Source organism: Nycticebus coucang, chromosome 11, assembly GCF_027406575.1.
Source record: "Nycticebus coucang isolate mNycCou1 chromosome 11, mNycCou1.pri, whole genome shotgun sequence".
Lineage (NCBI taxonomy): Eukaryota > Metazoa > Chordata > Mammalia > Primates > Lorisidae > Nycticebus > Nycticebus coucang.
This window is the reverse complement of record NC_069790.1, coordinates 18,443,986-18,462,167: the sequence shown is the minus strand read 5'-3', so window position 1 is coordinate 18,462,167 and position 18,182 is coordinate 18,443,986. Positions and strand designations below refer to the sequence as shown.

The 18,182-nt window shown below is 38.4% G+C and overlaps 1 protein-coding gene across 1 annotated transcript in view; it reads left to right on the top strand.

Moving 5' to 3' along the window:
• EPDR1 (ependymin related 1) overlaps positions 1 to 13,241 on the top strand; it is a 38,017-nt gene extending 24,776 nt beyond the window's left edge. The window contains exons 2-3 of the mRNA XM_053553545.1: positions 9,822 to 10,030; positions 11,497 to 13,241. Of these exons, the coding sequence (XP_053409520.1) occupies positions 9,822 to 10,030; positions 11,497 to 11,693 (406 nt within the window). The 3' untranslated portion in view covers positions 11,694 to 13,241. The remainder of the gene's footprint in view (positions 1 to 9,821; positions 10,031 to 11,496) is intronic.
• The last annotated feature ends 4,941 nt before the right edge of the window (positions 13,242 to 18,182 follow it).

Below are 18,182 nucleotides of genomic sequence, written 5' to 3'. Positions count from 1 at the left end.
TCAGTTCTCTCAATTAATGTAAATGGCTTAAATTCTCCTCTAAAGAGGCACAGGCTGGCTCACTGGCTACAAAAACTCAGGCCAGGTATCTGTCAGAGACTCATCTTGCTTTAAAGGATAAAACAAGACTCAGGGTGAAGGGATGGATGTCTAAATACAGGCAAATTGAAATCAGAAAAAAAGCAAGGGTTGCAATCCTATTGGCAGATACAATTGGATTTAAGCCAACTAAATAAGGACAAGATGGGTACTACATATTTTTCAAGGGAAACATTCAACATGAAGAAATTTCAGTAATTAACATTTATGTACCCTACCTGGTTGCTTTTCGATTTATAAAACAAACCCTAATTGATCTGAACAATATGATATCTTCCTGAACTATAATACTTGGGGATTTCAATGCCCCTTTGGCAGTTCTGGATAGATTCTCCAAGAAGAAACTAAACAGGGTTGGCACCCATTACTCAATGGTTAGGGCACCAGCCACATACACCAGGGCTGGCGGGTTTGAACCCCACCCAAGCCTGCTAAACAACAATGACAAGTATAACAAAAAAATAGCCATGCATTGTAACAGGCACCTGTAGTCCCAGCTACTTGGGAGGCTGAGGCAAGACAGTCACTTAAGTCCAAGAGTTTGATGTTGCTATGAGCTGTGACTCCACAACACTCTACTGAGGGTAACATAGTGAGACTTCGTCTCAAAAAAAAAAGAAAGAAAAAAAGAAAGAAACTAAATAAAGACATATGGTACTTAAACTTGATCCTAGAACAAATCATCTAGACAGACATCTACAGAACATTTAATCCTAATAAAACTAGATACACATTCTATTCATCAGCCCATAGATCATCCTCCAAAACTGATCATATCTTAGGACACAAATCTAATTTCAACAAATTTAAAAGAATAGAAATTATTCCTAGTAACTTCTTGGACCATCATGGAATAAAAGTTGAACTCAACAGCAACAGAAATCTCATTCTCAAACAAACTTATGGAAACCAAATAACCTTAGACTAAATTACAGCTACACGAGATTAAAAAGGAAATAAGATTTTTGGAACAAAATTATGATGAAGACACAAGCTATCAAAACTTATGGGATACTGCAAAGGCAGTCCTTAGAGGGAAATGTATAGCATTACAAGCCTTCATCAAGAAATCAGAAAGAGAACAAGTCAGTAACCTAGTATCCCATCTTAAGCAACTGGGAAAGGGATGGAAAAGGGAGATCAATCCAACCCCAAACCCACCAGAAGAAAGAAATAACCAAAATTAGAGCAGAATTAAGTGAAATTGAAAACAAAAGAATCATTTGGAAGATCAAAAAGCTCTTTCTTTGAAATGATTAATAAAATTTATAAACCTCTGGCTAGACTAACCAGAAACAAAAAAGTAAAATATCTAATAACTTCAACAGAAATGACAAAGGGAAAATAACAGATACCACTGAAATTCAAAAAAAATCCTCAATGATTACTACAAAAAACTCTATACTCAGAAAGATGAAAATGTGGAGGAAACGGACCAATAACTGCAAACACACCACCTTCCTAAAGTTAACCAGAAAGAATTAGAAATTTTAAATAGAACTATATCAAGCACTGAAATAGCATCAACTATAAAAAAATCTACCCCCACAAAAGCCCAGGACAAGATTGTTTCACCTCAGAATTCTACCAAACTTTCAAAGAGGAACTAGTACTTATATTACATAACCTCTTCCAAAACTTAGAAAAGGAAGGAATCCTCCTCAACACATTCTACGAAGCAGATATCACCTTGATCCTCAATCCAGGAAAGGACCCAACAAATAAAGAAAATTACAGACCAGTATCATTAATGAATATTGATGCAAAAATATTCAACAAGATCCTAGCAAACAGAATTCAGTGACACATCAAAAAAGTTGTACATCATGATCAAGTTAGTTTTATCCCAGGGTTACAAGTTTTGTTCAACATACGTATATCTATAAATATCATACACCATATAAATAAAACCAAAAATGAAGACCATATGATTCTATCAATTGATGCAGAAAAGGCCTTTCATAATATCCAGCATCCTTTCATGATTAGAATACTTAGGAAAATAGGCTTAGATGGGACATTTCTTAAATTGACAAAGGCCATGTACAGCAAACCCACTACCTATATCATATTGAATGGAGTAAAATTGAAAACATTTCCACTCAGATCTGGAACTAGATAAGGATGTTCATTGTCACCACTGCTATTAAACATACTACTGGAAGTCCTGGCCATTGCAATCAGGCAAAAGAAGGATATCTAGGGTATTCAAAAGGGATGGAAGAGGTCAAACCCTTGCTTTTCATAGATGACATGATTTTATACCTGGAAAACTCCAGGGACTCAACTATAAAGTTCTTAAAAGTGATTAAGGAATATAACAGTCTCTCGGGATATAAAATCAATAACTACAAATCAGTAGCTTTTATATATACTAACAATAGTTAAGCTGAAAATATAATAAAAGATTCTGCTCCTTTTACAGTAGTGCCAAAGAAGATGAAAGCTCTCTATAAAGAGATCTATGAAACCCCGAAAAAAGAAATAGTAGAAGGTATTAACAAATGGAAAAACATACTATGCTCATGACTGGGAAGAGTTAACATTGTTAAAATGTTCATACTACAGCAATTTACAGATTTAATGCAATCCCGAACATAGCACCAATGTCATACTTTAAGGAAATTGAAAAAAATAGTACTTCATTTTATATGGAATCAGAAAAAGCCCAAATAGCCAATACAATACTTAGAAATAAAAACAAATCTGGAGGCATCACGCTATCAGAATTCAAGTTATACTACAAATCTATAGTAATCAAAACAGCATGGTACTGGCATGAAAATAGAGCTGTAGCTATATGGAATAGAATAGAGAATCTAGAGATGAACCCAGCCGCATATCATCATTTGATCTATGATAAGTCTAACAAAAACATGCATTGGACAAAAGAATCCCTATTTAACATGTTATGATTCCAACTAGGTCTGATAACTAGAATCTACATAGAACTCAAATTAATCAATAAGAAAAGAACAAACAACCCCATTTCTTTGTGGTAAGAGACTTGAAAAGAAACTTCTCTGAAGATGACAGGCAAATGGCCAAACACCTAAAAAATGCTCAACATCTTTAAACATCAGAAAAATGCAAATCAAAACAACTTTGAGACATCACCTAACTCCAGTGAGATTAGCCCACATCAAAAGTCCCATAACTGCAGGTATTGGTGTGGATGTGGTGAGACAGGAACACTTCTACACTGCTGGTGCAAACTTATACACTCTTTTTGGAAAGAAGTATGGAGAATTCTCAAGGAACTAAAAGTTGACCTTCCATTTAATCTCGCAATCCCATTACTAGGTATCTATCCAGAAGAACAAAAATCATTTTACAACAAAGACATTTGCAGCAGAATGTTTATTCCAGTCCAATTCATAATTGCCAAGTCATGAAAGCAGCCTAAATGCCCATCAACCCTGAATGGATTAACAAATTTTGGTATATGTATACCACAGAATATTATGTAGCCATAAAAAGATGGTGACTTTACATCTTTTTTGTTTACCTGGATGGAGCTGTAACATATTCTTAGTATCTCAAGAATGGGGGAAAAAGTATCCAATATACTCAATACTGTTATGAAACCAATATATAAACACTTGTACTCTCATTCCAATGATAAAACACAAATATAGCCTAATAAGACAAAGGAGAGAGGAGGGAGAGGGGAAGGGGAAAGGGAAAGGGAGGGCGATGGGTGGGAGGAGGGATCTCACCTAAAGTGCACAATGCAAAGGTATATTTCAAAATAAATAAGAGTAAATTATAAATGTCTTACCACAAAAATCAAGTAAGTAAGGTGATGTTTATGTTAATCAGTTCGATTTAAGCATTCCACACTGTATATCAAATCGTCATATTGTACCCCACAAATGTATACAGTTATGATTTAATAAAACATTAAATTTAAAAAGGTAAGAGTACTGTTCCAGATTTTTAATAGAGATACAATCAAGTATAAATGCCTGAAACTTAGATTATGATTTTTAAAACCAGCTTTAAAATGTATTTTGGAGACCAATTGAATATGCAACAGATTTTAGCTGGCATTAGGGAATAAATTTTAGTTTCCTAGATGTAATAATAGGGTTGTGCCCATGTTGCAAGAAATCTTTGTTTTTAAGAAATATTTAGAAAATAGATAAAGTAAATATGGCAAAATGTAAAGAACTGGATTGTCTAGGTGGTAGACATAAAGGTGATCATTGTCCTAATTCTTCATGTCTTGTGCATATTTAAAATATTTTATGATAAAAAATTAAGAAGATAGGATCCCATAGATCTCTATTTCTTGACTTCCAAGGCTGTCATGGACAAATTGTTGAATTTAAAATGCAGTTTAGAAAAGAAATAAATAATATCCAGTCATTTTTGTAAACTGTGTATAGTACACAAATTGAAAAGCCAATACAATAGCTGTACACCAATGTTCAAAGCTGTGTTATTCATAATAGACAAAAGGTGGAAACAATTCAAGTGTCCATCAGTGGATGAATGATGAACAAAATGTGGCATATCATACGATGAAATATGACTCAGCCTTAAAGTAGGTAATTCTGATACAATCTACATTGATGAACTTTGAGGACATCATATTAACTAAAATGAGGCAGTTACAAATGGACAGATATTGTATGATTCCACTTACAAGATGCCTAGAGGAATCAAACCCACAGAGACAGAAAGTGGAGTGGTGGCTGTTAGTGGCTGAGGAGAGGAAGGAAGGGGGAATTATTGTTTAATATGTATGAAGTTTCAATTGTGTGAGAGTTCTGTCCTGGAGACCAGAGGTACAGCAATACAAATGTTTTTAACACCACTGAACTGTATGTTTTAAAATGCTTAAGATGGTAAATATTATGTGATGTAGATTTTATCACAATTAAAAAATAAAAAATATTAAAATCCATATGTGCATAGAGATGTACTTAGAAGAATACACGTATAGACACACACAGAGAGTTGTTATTTCTGTAAGTTAGAGTTACTGGGAAATTTTTACTTTCCTTCCCATTTCTCAATTGAATTTTTTATACATTGAATATGTTATCAGTTTTATAACTTTTAAGAGGAATAAAACTTCTGAAGATTTTCAGTGTTTTAGAAAACATGGAGATGGTAGGGCCTAATATCTAGAAAAATAAATTTTTAGAAAACAATAGAAATTGTCAGTGCAGTCTGAGAATTTTGCTAAAAGCAATAAAAACCCTTTGTCCCCAGTGGTGAATGCAAGTAAGCCATGGCCCTCCTCTGCATTGTGGTTGCCATGGAGAGCTTGGCCTTCTGACCCCTTGGCCTGGCCTGACCAGCTTGCCCTGGCTCACAGCTAATTTCCCTTGTGGAAACTCTTGCCTGTCCCTCCCAGGGAGCTGTGCTCTGCTTGGTGCCTCGCCAGCAGGAAGGTGAAGTTCGCCTGCTGTTGTTGACCCAGGGCTGGTCTTCCCGCTTTTCTTCCACACCGGTTCCAGCACTTCACCTACCCTGACTGAACCCCGGGGGTGCAGTGTGCACCTCCCATCCTCACAGCTTCCTCCATATCAGAGCCAGGTTTTGATCATGCTTCAAGGATCCAGTTTCTGTTGAAGTTTCTTAATCCTTCCTATCCAAGGGTTATTACCCACACAGCATCCTCACCCAGTGTTTCAACTCCACCGTGGTGGATCGCTGTGGTTTGGCCTCCTGTCACTATGAATCTTCAGGTCCTGTATCCTATGTGTGCTGGAGAAACTTACATCCTAACTGTTAATATGCTCATGTAAACAAACAAGCCAACACAGCGTGAGTAAAATCTAAATTTCTAAAATTTGTCATGGAATGGTACTCACATTTATATCCACGAGATTATGAAAAATGAATTATAGGTTCTATTTTGCTTCCCATTAAATTATTTTCTGTTTTACTCAAGGCACAGTCAACATAACCTCAGTATCAGATAATTCCCACTTTCTAAAAAATTAAATATTTTGAAAGTACAGAGAACATCATAAAAAACAGTGTTCAGACCACCCAGATTTAACAAATCTTAACATTTTGTAATGATTGTTTCAGGTCTAGAATTCTCATTGTAAAATTAAAATTTACTCCTGTACATTAGCAGAGCTGGCCTCAGGGCACTACTGAAGCAATCAGAGTTCCTTTCCTGCTATCCTCGCCCTTCTTCTGCAGATGTCTGACCAGGCAGCGGTGGCCCCTGGTGCCAGAGGGCAGTGCTGTGCCCTTCCCAGAACTGCTGTGTTGGAATGGAGCCCTGGATTCCTCAGCTCTGTCAGAAAGGAGTTCTGGTCATGAGTAGCACAAAGCTTTGCGAGCCCAGAAAGGGAAGGTTTGTTAGAAAAAAGGAAGCGCATAACTGTGGGAGGTGGGGGGCTCAAAGCAGCTCCTCAGAAAAGAAGGGACTCAGCAAGTGAACATCTGCTGGACTCCCAGTTTACTCAAGCTTCCCTCTGCTTCATTCTTTACTCTTTCTCTGTTCACAGGATAGAAAATAGCTTCCCTCGGCTTCTGAATTTACTAAGACATGTCCAGCCACACAAAGGGGCTAACGAGTAGACCTTGCTTGCAATTCCTCATGTCTAAGGGAGAGAAACTTATTGTCTCCCCTCTGGTCCAATAAACCCTGATGAGGGTGGCGAGGTCATGTGTGACAAACATGGCTCCTAGGATAACACTCTGTAATCCTGTGAACTTGAGGGGTGTGGGCATTAGTCTCAAGAATGAAGCTCTTCCCTCCCCCCCCACCCCCCCGCCCTCTACCTTGTACACAACTGCAAATGCTCAAGGGCAGCAGTTTGAGGAGCTCACAACTGGAGTCTCAGCAAAAGCTGACAATGACTTCCCAGTCTCCACACCTGGAACTTGGGATGATGATGTTGTTGACGGTGAGAAGGACAGTGAAGACAACTTGTTCTGTGGGTGGTCCGCTTGTTATTAAAAGTATCACAATAATTCCTGTATACACAAATGAACTATGTTCAAAAAGTTGTGTTAATGTTTCTGTATCCCACCAGCGAGTATTTGGGCCCTCATGTGCCAAGGACTTAACTGGTTGTGAGAAAGCAGGGACAGTCCAACCCCACACTCCTTCAACAGGCTAACATTTTTATGTGCTTATTGTGAGAAGTTAGCCCCATTTCTGAGCAATATCTCATAAAATGAACACTTACTTTTCTTAATATTTTCACTTCTACTTCTAAAGGTTATGTGTCTGGGTTATTATTTTTTTTTATCCCTGTAAGGTATTTCAAATATTTTCTGAAATAAGCAGGATATATCTAAATATATAAAATGAGGTCATGTTTCTATTTCCATACTAGCTCAAAGAAATGTAAAGCATAGTATTACTACTATTAATACAGTAATGGACATCATAACATTTTTGCCAGTAATGGACAATATATATGACAGTGATCCCGTAAGATTATAATGGAGCTGAAACATTTTTATTACCTAATGATGTTACAGCCCTCATAACATCAGAGCTCAACACATTATATGTTTGTGGTATAAACAAACCAACTATACTACCAGACATATCAAAGTCTAGCTGCTAGACTCACTAGACAGTTATGTCTGGTACATTAATACTTGATATGGATGATAAATAACTACATTATTGGATTATGTATTTTCTATACCATAGTTTTTATTGTTATTTTAGAGTTTCCTTCTAATTGTAAGAAAAGCAAGTTAACTGTATATAAAACATCCTCAGCAAGGTCCTTCGGGAGTGTTCAGAAAGCACTAGTATCATAGGCAAAGATAGTTCCATACCTGTTGTTGCCCCTGAACTCCTTGCAGTGGGATAGAATGTGGGGGTGGACGACAGTGACAGCTATAATCCTCAGCCTGAGTAGGCCTGGGCTAATGTGTATGTTTGTGTCTTAATTTTTAACAAAATGTTTAAAAAGTAAAAAATATTTTTTAATAGAAAAATCTCATAGGTAAGTATATAAGGAAAATATTTTGTGTAGCTGTACAATGTGCTTATATTTTAAGCTAAGTGTTAGTATAAAAGTGTCAGTAAGTTAAAAAAAATTAAAGATTATAAAGTAGAAATGTTATAGAAATCTAAGGTTAATTTATACTGAAGAAAGATTTTTAAAAATTAATGAAATGTAACCCAGGTGTGCAGTGTTTATGACGTCTGCAGTAGTGTGCAGTGATGTCTGAGGCCTTCAAATTCACTCCACACTCACTGACTCTCCCAGAGCCACTTCCAGTCCTGCGAGCACCATTCACTTACCTGAATGGCACTTGTTAAGTGCCTTTTGAGTAAAGCTCCTATAAGTGCTCTATGCAAGTGTATAATTTTTTAATATTTCATACCATGTTTTTACTTTACCTTTTCTATGTTTTGGATATGTTTGCACACACAAATGCTTACATGGCGTTACATTGTGTTATAGTTGCGCGCAGTGCAGGCTTGTACTCAGGAGTGCTAGGCTATACCTTGTGGGCCAGGTGTGTAGTAGGCCGTACCATCTAGGTTTGTGGAAGTGCACTCTATGATATTCACAAAAAGACAAATGCATTTCTCAGAATGTATCTGTACCATTAAGTAGCATGATTATATTTTGACCATTACTATCAGAACATCTATAAAGTGAGAATTATGGGAGGTGTGAAAGGCTTGCTCCAGTGAAGGCATCAGTTATTACTAAGCAGTATAGTGGATGAATGACGGAGATGAAAAGGTTACTGTTGACTTGGTTAGAAGGTCTATAAGCTTAACATTCTTATTAGATTAGCAGTGATGCAAGATTGAGTGTTAACCTTTAGTGTTTGTTTCTGAAATTTCTCCTATTTAATGACAACATGAGTCTTGGTGTGTGCCACACCTTCTGGGGGCAAGACATGATTGCAAGAGGGACTTTACCTAACAAATGCAATCAGTGTAACCTGGCTTATTGTACCTTCAATGAATCCCCAACAACAAAAAATAAATAAATAAAAATAAAAGAAAAAGCACAACAGTTTCTGTGACTTCTTACAGTACAAGAGTTTATTATTGTTACAATATTAAACTGTATTATTATTACTACACAAGTCATTATAGTACTGTTATAATCATTATTACTCTGTGCCCACTATTCATGAGGAATTTCATTAGGGACCCAATTTACATACCAATCCTACCTAAATTTCTTCTCAGACACCCATCTCGTCCATAAACTGGGCTGCTGTATTTATGTATTTAGTGTGTTTCTAAAATGATTGCCTCACAAACAAATTATTTTTTGCCATTTTTTTCTATTTTAAAAGTAATTTATATCAATGGCCTTTAGCCTTTTTACTGGTAAAAAAAAAAACAAACAAGTTAAATGACAAAACAACAACTATAAATAACATAATGTTTGGAGTTAGATGAGGAAGCTCATGCCTGTAATCCCAGCACTCTGGGAGGCCAAGGTGGGAGGATCCCTGAGGTCATGGGTTCAAAACCAATTTGAGCAAGAGTGAAATTCCTTCTCTATTAAAAATAGAAAACTTAGCCAGGCATTGTGGCAGGTGCCTATAGTCCCAGCTACTCAGGAGGCTGAGACTAGAGGATTGCTTGAACCCAGGAGTTTAAGGTTGCTGTGAGCTAGGCTGATGCCACAGCACTCTACCTAGGGCAGCAGAGTGAGACTCTGACTCAAAAAAATAAAAAAATAAAATAAAATAAAATAAAATAAGTTAACATAAAGTCCTAAACTAGTTTGTTTTAACCTGTCTTTCAGATTATTTGAATATATTTTGCTCTATAAGGATGGAGTGATGTTTCAGATTGAACAAGCCACCAAACAGTGCTCAAAGATCACCCTGACGGAACCCTGGGATCCTCTCGACATTCCTCTGAACTCCACCTTTGAAGATCAGTACTCCATCGGGGGGCCCCAGGAGCAGATCACTGTCCAAGAGTGGTCCAACAGAAAGTCAGCTAGATCCTGTAAGGATGAAAAGAAGGATTTGAACATTGTGCCCAGGACTCATGTTGGGGAAAAAAAGTCTGTCCGTAATAGACTTAGTTGTTAGTTGTTAGGGGAAATTATAAGTTGTTCAAAGCCCCCATTAGGTGGCCACGTTGCCTTGTTAATTATGTGGCAATAGGACCCAAGTATTTGAAACACCCTTCCCCATTTTCTAATGCCATCTGGACGTTTCTGCTAGTCTGGCTGTTGTGGGCTTAGCCTTGTTTTTACTTTGTGATCACCCTAAGGCTGGTGCCTTTTCCTTTTTCTTAAATTTATTTTTATTTCAGATTAACATGAGGGCACAAATGATTATACCCTGGAATACTATTCAGCCTTTTGTAAGGCAAACATTTGAATCAGTGTCTCCTTTTTGTTTCTTCTCAGTCACTTCCTAAAGTTGTAGAGATCAAATCTCCCATTATTCGGAGTGTCCTGGCATCCTCTTTCATGGGAAGCCACTCTCAGCCCTGCTGCCAATATGCCCATCCCAAGACTGTTTCACATGCACAGGCATCATGCTGGTAACACAGTGTGGTGGTTCCTCAAAAACGTAAACCTAGGATTGCCATGTGACCCAGCAACTCCACTTCTCCCCACCCCAATAATATACCTTCAAGAATGTAGTGAAGAGAATAAAACAAATATTTTTATACCCATGTTCACAGAAGCATTATTCACAATAGCCCAAAAGTGGAAATATCCCAAGTGTCTCTCGGCAGACAAACAGATAAATAAAATGCATTATATATCCAGTGGGTGCCAAAAAATGTGTACATATTTTAAGAAAGGAAAAAACGGTATTAAAATTGTAATACTCAAGTCACATTTGATTGCTGCAATTACAAGAAATACTCAAATAATGACATATATTCATCTTTTGTTATTGGTGCATTTCGAGTATTGCAATTTTAATACACTTTTTTCCTTTCTTAAAATGTGTACACATTTTTGGCACCGTCTGTGTGTGTATGTGTGTGTGTGTGTGTGTGTGTGTGTGTGTATACATACACATAATGGCGTGCATTAATAATTCATCCTTAACAAGGAAGGGAATTCTTGCTCATGCTACAAACTGAATGAACCTTGAGGATACTATGTTAAGAGAAATCAAGCCAGTCATAAAACGACAAATGTGGTGTGATTCTGCTTCCATGAGATCCTCAGATTCACAGAGACGGCCAGTAGAATGGTGGTTGCCAGGGACTAAGGAAGATGAAATGGGAAATTGGTGTGTGTAATGGGCACAGCCTTTCAGTTTGGGAAGATGAAAAGGTTGGCGATGTGTGGTAGTGATGGTTGTATGATGGTGTGAATGTACGCAACGCTACCAAACACCTGAAAATGGTTAGAATGGTAAATTTAATGCATATTATTTCACAATAAAAAATACAACTGTTTTACCTGTCTTCTCTATTAAAAATCAACTTTCTCCTTTTTATAGATGAAACCTGGATTGGCATCTACACAGCCAAGGATTGTTATCCTGTCCAGGAAACGTTTAGCAAAAATTTCAGTGTGATATTGTCCACGCGGTTTTTTGACATAGAGCTGGGCATTAAAGACCCCTCAGTGTTTACCCCTCCAAACACCTGCCAGACCGCCCAGGCAGAGAGGATGAGTGAGGACTGCTCCTGGTGAGTCCGTGAAGGCAGAAGTGACAACACATGATGTCAGTTGCCTGTGACCCCGCTGGAAACAGGCATGAGACTGTCTGGGGTGAGAAACTTCACCGGAGAGAAATAGAATTTTAGGAAGATATACTTTGATGTGGATTTTTTGTATGTTGGATTTTACCACTCAAGCTATGTTTACAGATAAAATTGAATGGAGAGGATGTGGTAATATGCGCTGACTAGATGGCTAATACAGACACTTCAGGTATTTCCCAAGCTTCTCGGGGTCTGGGCTTTCTGCCTGTGCAGGTGTGTCCACTGTGCAGTGCCATACAAAGTGGGCAGGGGGCAGTGGGAGCACTTGGCTTTGGCCCAGGAGGAGTATTTTATTGCTGACCTTGTTCAGAATTGGTGATGAGAATAAGAAATGGGATGATTTGGGCCAATTTTATTATGAATTCTGACGTTCTCTGTAGAGAAGTCACCCTTTATTGCTGCATCAGAATAGCAGACTGCTCCCCATTCCACCCACCCTGTCCCCACATTCCCTTGGCCACCAACAAAATGATCTTTTAAAATTCCTTTCAGACTTAAGAGCTTTATAACATAACCCAATTGATATAAATACTTTGGAAGGTAATGGATGGCAATAATAAAAAATACATATTCCTATAAAGAGATATTTTAAGAAAGTGGGTTTGGTTAAGTGTGAGCCTGATGAAGTGTGAGCTGTGTAAGCTTCCATTTTTCTATGCAAGAGTATTGACACACGTGCTGAATCTTCACATACATGTAAACTGACAGGCAGTTCTTCTCAATAGCATGGAACGGGAGTCAGGAGACTATTGTCTCCTAAGCCCAAGGCTAGAATTCCCCTGCACTCTAGCTCCTTTGGTGATTGAATGCACTATTCTCGCCCTCACCTTGGCCTTCCTGGGACACTCTTTCACAGCCACTACATGTATGTCACTTCTGCTCCTCCTTCCCAGGTCAGCTCACAAGAGCTGCTCCCAAGGTGGATGAGTCGCACCTCACAGCTAGAGCATGCATTTCCCACAATACTTATTAGCTGTGTGATAACTTCCTGCTTCCTGGACATCGTCCACTATCCTGGCTGTAAGCTTTTTGAGTATGGGTACTGTGTACTGTTTACTTTTATATCCCTAGCACCAAGCAAGTGCCTGGCACATGGTCAGTGCCCTAAATACCTGTGGAGTAGAGAATGCTAGCCTCTCTCATCCTTAGTTTCATCATCTGTTAAATAGTGTTGAAATGGTCTCTTGCTAGGGAGACTTCTAATAATAAAATCTATTATCAATATCTTAGATTCTTCTACTATTATGTTTCACCTGACCATCTATCTTTCTTAGTTACCAAGAAAAATGTGTGACATCTATATTATGCTGAAAACAATCTGTATTACTAAAATTTATCTATATTTCAATAAATAAATTTAATGCATTTCAAAGCATTCATTGTTATATTAATATTTGCTTTTGTAACAAACATGGATAATCTTGTTACAAGGGATTAAAACCCTTCTCTAACAAATAAATAAAGAACTTTATGGTGTCAAAACCAAATTTGTTGTCCTCTCTGAAAAATCTGCTCTTCCTCTTATCTTCTTACCATAGGGTGCAATTTCCAGGGTTCTGGGTCAGAGCTTCCGAGTCATTCATGCCTCATTGGTCTCCTTCACTCCCCACTGGTAGTCGGTACCCCAAGTCCCATCAAAGCGCTTGCTAAAGCTACTGCCTCTTGTTCATTCCCTCAGCCACCACCCGGATTCAGACTCATATGGTCAGCCTTTGCGGGATCTTCACACCCTCTGTTCTGTGAATGAATGAAGCCATCCTGTGTTCATTAATTCATTCATTCAGTCAATTCATAAGCTGGTACTGAGCACCCACTCCCAACTAGGCCCAGGCAGGTTCCTTGAGTCTGAGAGGAGGCTGAGCCCTGCAGGCACCCAGAGTGCACAGACCCGGAAGAGCTTCACAGGCGTGTTCCAGGAGGCCCAGCCTGCGGAAGCCTTTCTGACAGTGTTGGCCCCACTTCTTGTCCTTCCACCCCCAGAATGGATACTCTCCTCTCTCAGCTGCATGGCTCCCCTTATCCCTGGGACTTTGCCATTGTCCATCCCAGACCATATCCCCACTCACAGAAATGGTTAAAAAGGTCTTAAAATCCAGAAGGATTTTACATCTGGTGGGACTTCCCCTGTGGTTCTTTTCTATCTAAAAGTACAGTGGAGACCCCTTATCTTGGTGGAAAGGCCGTTTTTTGTTTGTTTGTTTGTTTTGTTTTGTTTTTTGGGGTTTTTTTTGCAGTTTTTGGCTGGGGCCAAGTTTGAACCCACCACCTCCAGCATTTGAGGCTGGCGCCCCACTCCTTTGAGCCACAGGCACCGCCGGAAAGGCCTTTTTTGATCAGGACCCTCTTTACAGCCTCACCACTGGACACAGCTTTTTCTTTCCCCCTCTATCACAAGAGCTTGAAAAGTAATGGCTGGGTTACCTGTGGATGCCAGAAGGGTTTCCTTAGTTGGATTTTTGGTGTAAAAACTTTCTAGTGTCCATCAGAGTCGATGTGAAGAGGGCTATGGAGTAGAGCAGGGACTTGTGATGAACTACAGCACCCATGTGTCCTTTAGCTGCAGACTGACAATGGCATCACTGACAATGGACGTGAACCAGTGCTGGGAGCCCCCATGTGGATATCCTGCATCATATGTCTCTGACCCTTTCTGCTACATTAGGACAATATGCTTCCACCTCTCCTGAGGCAGCTTTCATCCTTCCAAATTGTCAGGAGCCATGCGAGTGCTGGGGTGTGTTCAATCCTACACCTCCTTCAACTCAGCTGGCTGAAGGCCCAGCCCTGGGATGGAGCTCCCTCTCCCTCTCTCACGGGGTCATGTGGCGTCAAGGCAGTCTGGCCTTCCTGTCCTCAGTGGCTCAATTATCAGGGAAACTTTCTTACTAGAAACTTTGCTAATTAAGACTAACTCCAGTAAGATTAGCCCATATCACAAAATCCCAAAACCAGAGATGTTGGCATGGATGTGGAGAAAAGGGAACACTTCTACACTGGTGGTGGGAATGCAAACTTTCCTTTTGGGAAGATGTTTGGAGAACACTTAGAGAACTAAAAGTAGGCCTACTATTTGATCCTACAATTCCTCTCCTAGATATATATCCAGAAAACCAAAAATCACACTTTAACAAAGATATTTGTGCCAGAACGCTTATTGCAGCCCAATTCATAATTGCTAAGTCATGGAAGAAGCCCAAGTGCCCATCGACCCACAAATAGATCAATAAATTGTGATATATGTACACCATGGAATATTATGCAGTTTTAAAGAAAGATGGAGATTTTACCTCTTTCACATTTACATGGATGGAGCTGGAACATGTTCTTCTTAGCAAAGTATCTCAAGAATGGAAGAGTAGTATCCAATGTACTCAACCCTACTACGAAACTAATTTATAGCTTTCATATGAAAGCTATAACCCAATTATAGCCCAAGAATATGGAGAAAGGAGAAAGGGAGGGGAGGAGAGGGGGGAGGATGGGTGGAGGGAGGGTGGTTGGTGGGACTACACCTACAGTGCATCTTTCAAGGGTACATGTGAAACTTACTAAATGTAGCATAGAAATGTCTTAACACAATAACCAAGAAAATGCCCTGAAGGCTATGTTAACCAGTTTGATGAAAATATTTAAGTTGTACATAAAACCAACACATTGTACGCCATGACTGCGTTAATGTACACAGCTATGATTTAATTAAAAAATAATAGTAATTATAAAGCTTCCAACCACGAAAATACCAAAAAAATAAAAAACAAATAAAAGTTCTTTAAAACTTACTAAAGGCTAAAAAGTTTAGGACTTTGGGGAAATTTTCCAAGAACTATTCATAACTCCCCCCCAAGCTATGTCCTGCATCATATGGAGACTCCATACTCACCCTTTGCTGGATTTCCTTCACTAACTCCACCCTGTTCATGTCCCTTCTGCAATTTTAAATTTCTTTGAGTACATGTTCACCTGTACCACACAAGGGTGTTTTCCAATTTTTCCAAATACAGAGATCTTGCCTTCTTCCATCCAAAGAAAGTAACTCAAAAGTAGGAACTGTGTCCTTGTCATGCTTGTTGAGTCATAGTAACTTGATGATTTAAGTTGGATGACAAAACGATCCTCTCCAGCCAAAGACTTGGGAATCATTTATGAGATTTAAAACCTCTGTAGGTGAACAACTCTTTAAAAGTTACGTTTACCTTTATAGATATTCTAACATCAATAATCAACTCCTTTAAGAACTATGCTAGAATAGTAACAACAGAAATATAGAAATACATGTTTTATTTATCTTAAAGAAGAATTATTAGCTTAGCTACATGTGTAGAAAAAATATTAAGCCTATATATTGTTGTATATTTTAAATTCATATTGTTATTGTTAGAGCAGAAATTACCACTTAGTTTCAATATTTATTTCATCTTTAATGTTGGAAAATGTAATATAGGCCCAGCAATCAAGGCAATCAAGGAGTGAGCTATAGTTATGCAGTAACTACAACACACTCAGTATTAAGGAATCTGTACATATGTGTGTGTCTGTGCCATGCCGTGGTTGCAGTTACACAATTTCCAATGGCATACTATATATTTATTTTGACCTACAGTTGTTTAAATCCTATAGCTAAGTTGTCTTTTCCTCCACCAATGTAATATTTCATGGCAAAATAGGTCCTTTTCTTACTAAAACATGACCACTAGCATTGCAACTTTTAGCTGAGCTCCACAGTTTTAAGAAATAAAATTACCAAATCAATTAATAAACCAAAGCATTATCTATTACTGTGCAAAATCTTTTTTTCAGACCTAACCTGTGTGATCTAATAACCTCTTGCTATAGCTGATGAATTTCACATAATTTTCAGCTATGATTTCATTTATTAGATGCACATTATTAGTGCATTACTTATAGACATCACATTGACTAAGTGAAGAAGAAACTGAACAAGTATATTAAAACTTTGCAGCTGATTTTGCATGATAGAAGCTAAAAATAAAAAATATATATATATATTATCACCTTTGTTTGATTACTTGCAGTGCCTGTGGGCTTTTGGGTTGTGGTAACATCTGTTCATCTTTCCCCAACGTCATAATCAAATGTACATCTAAACACAAAAATGGTATAAAGTTTGCTTTATGCTGCTGAAAATAAAACGTATCCATCAGAAGTTTGTCAACCTATCATTGTGTGTCAACCTATCTGATGACTCTCACTCTCTGAGAGAGTCATCAGAACTATGTCAATCTATCCATTTTACTGAAAATAAAAAAAATATCCATCAGAAGTTTGTCAACCTATGTGAGAGTCATCACTAACCAGCCATCAGAAGAGTTAGCTCAGCAAGGGTCAAGACCATTCCCTCGGCACTGAGAAGCAACAGGGAATTCAGGAATAAGGTAGAGAAATATTTCCACTCATGGTTGCATCTCCTACCAAATGACTACTTCTCAGTCCAGAAGCCAGGAATCATCCTCTCACTGGAAGAGAGCTGTGTTAGAGGCAGCTGAAGCTACCCCCTTACCCTCCATTTTCACTCCATTCCTTCTCAACAGCACTTCTTTCCAGAGTCAATTTTAGGCAATACAAATTCTAGCAGCAGCTAAGTGTGAAATAGAACATTGTTAATAGTATATGAAGTCTCCCAAAGGGAAAAGGATCTGAGGATTGTCATTTTTAGGTTAAAGAAGTATTACTGGTTGTATGGGCAAGAGACATGAATAGAACCTTCTCCAAAGAAGACAGACGAATGGCTAACAAACATATGAAAAAATGTTCATCATCCCTGTATATTAGAGAAATGCAAATCAAAACCACCCTGAGATACCATCTAACCCCAGTGAGAATGGCCCACATCACAAAATCTCAAAACTGCAGATGCTGGCGTGGATATGGAGAGAAGGGAACACTTTTACTCTGTTGGTGGGACTGCAAACTAGTACAACCTTTCTGGAAGGAAGTCTAGAGAAACCTCAAAGCACTCAAGCTAGACCTCCCATTCGATCCTGCAATCCCATTACTGGGCATCTACCCAGAAGGAAAAAAAATCCTTTTATCATAAAGACACTTGTACTAGACTGTTTATTGCAGCTCAATTTACAATCGCCAAAATGTGGAAACAGCCTAAATGCCCACCAACCCAGGAATGGATTAACAAACTGTGGTATATGTATACCATGGAATACTATTCAGCCATTAAACAAAATGGAGACTTTACGTCCTTTGTATTAACCTGGATGGAAGTGGAAGACATTATTCTTAGTAAAGCATCACAAGAATGGAGAAGCATGAATCCTATGTACTCAATTTTGATATGAGGACAATTAAGGTCATGGGGGTGGGGAGGAAAAGCAGAGAGAGGGGAGGAGGGAGAGGGGTGAGGCCTTGGTGTGTGCCACACCTTCTGGGGGCAAGACATGATTGC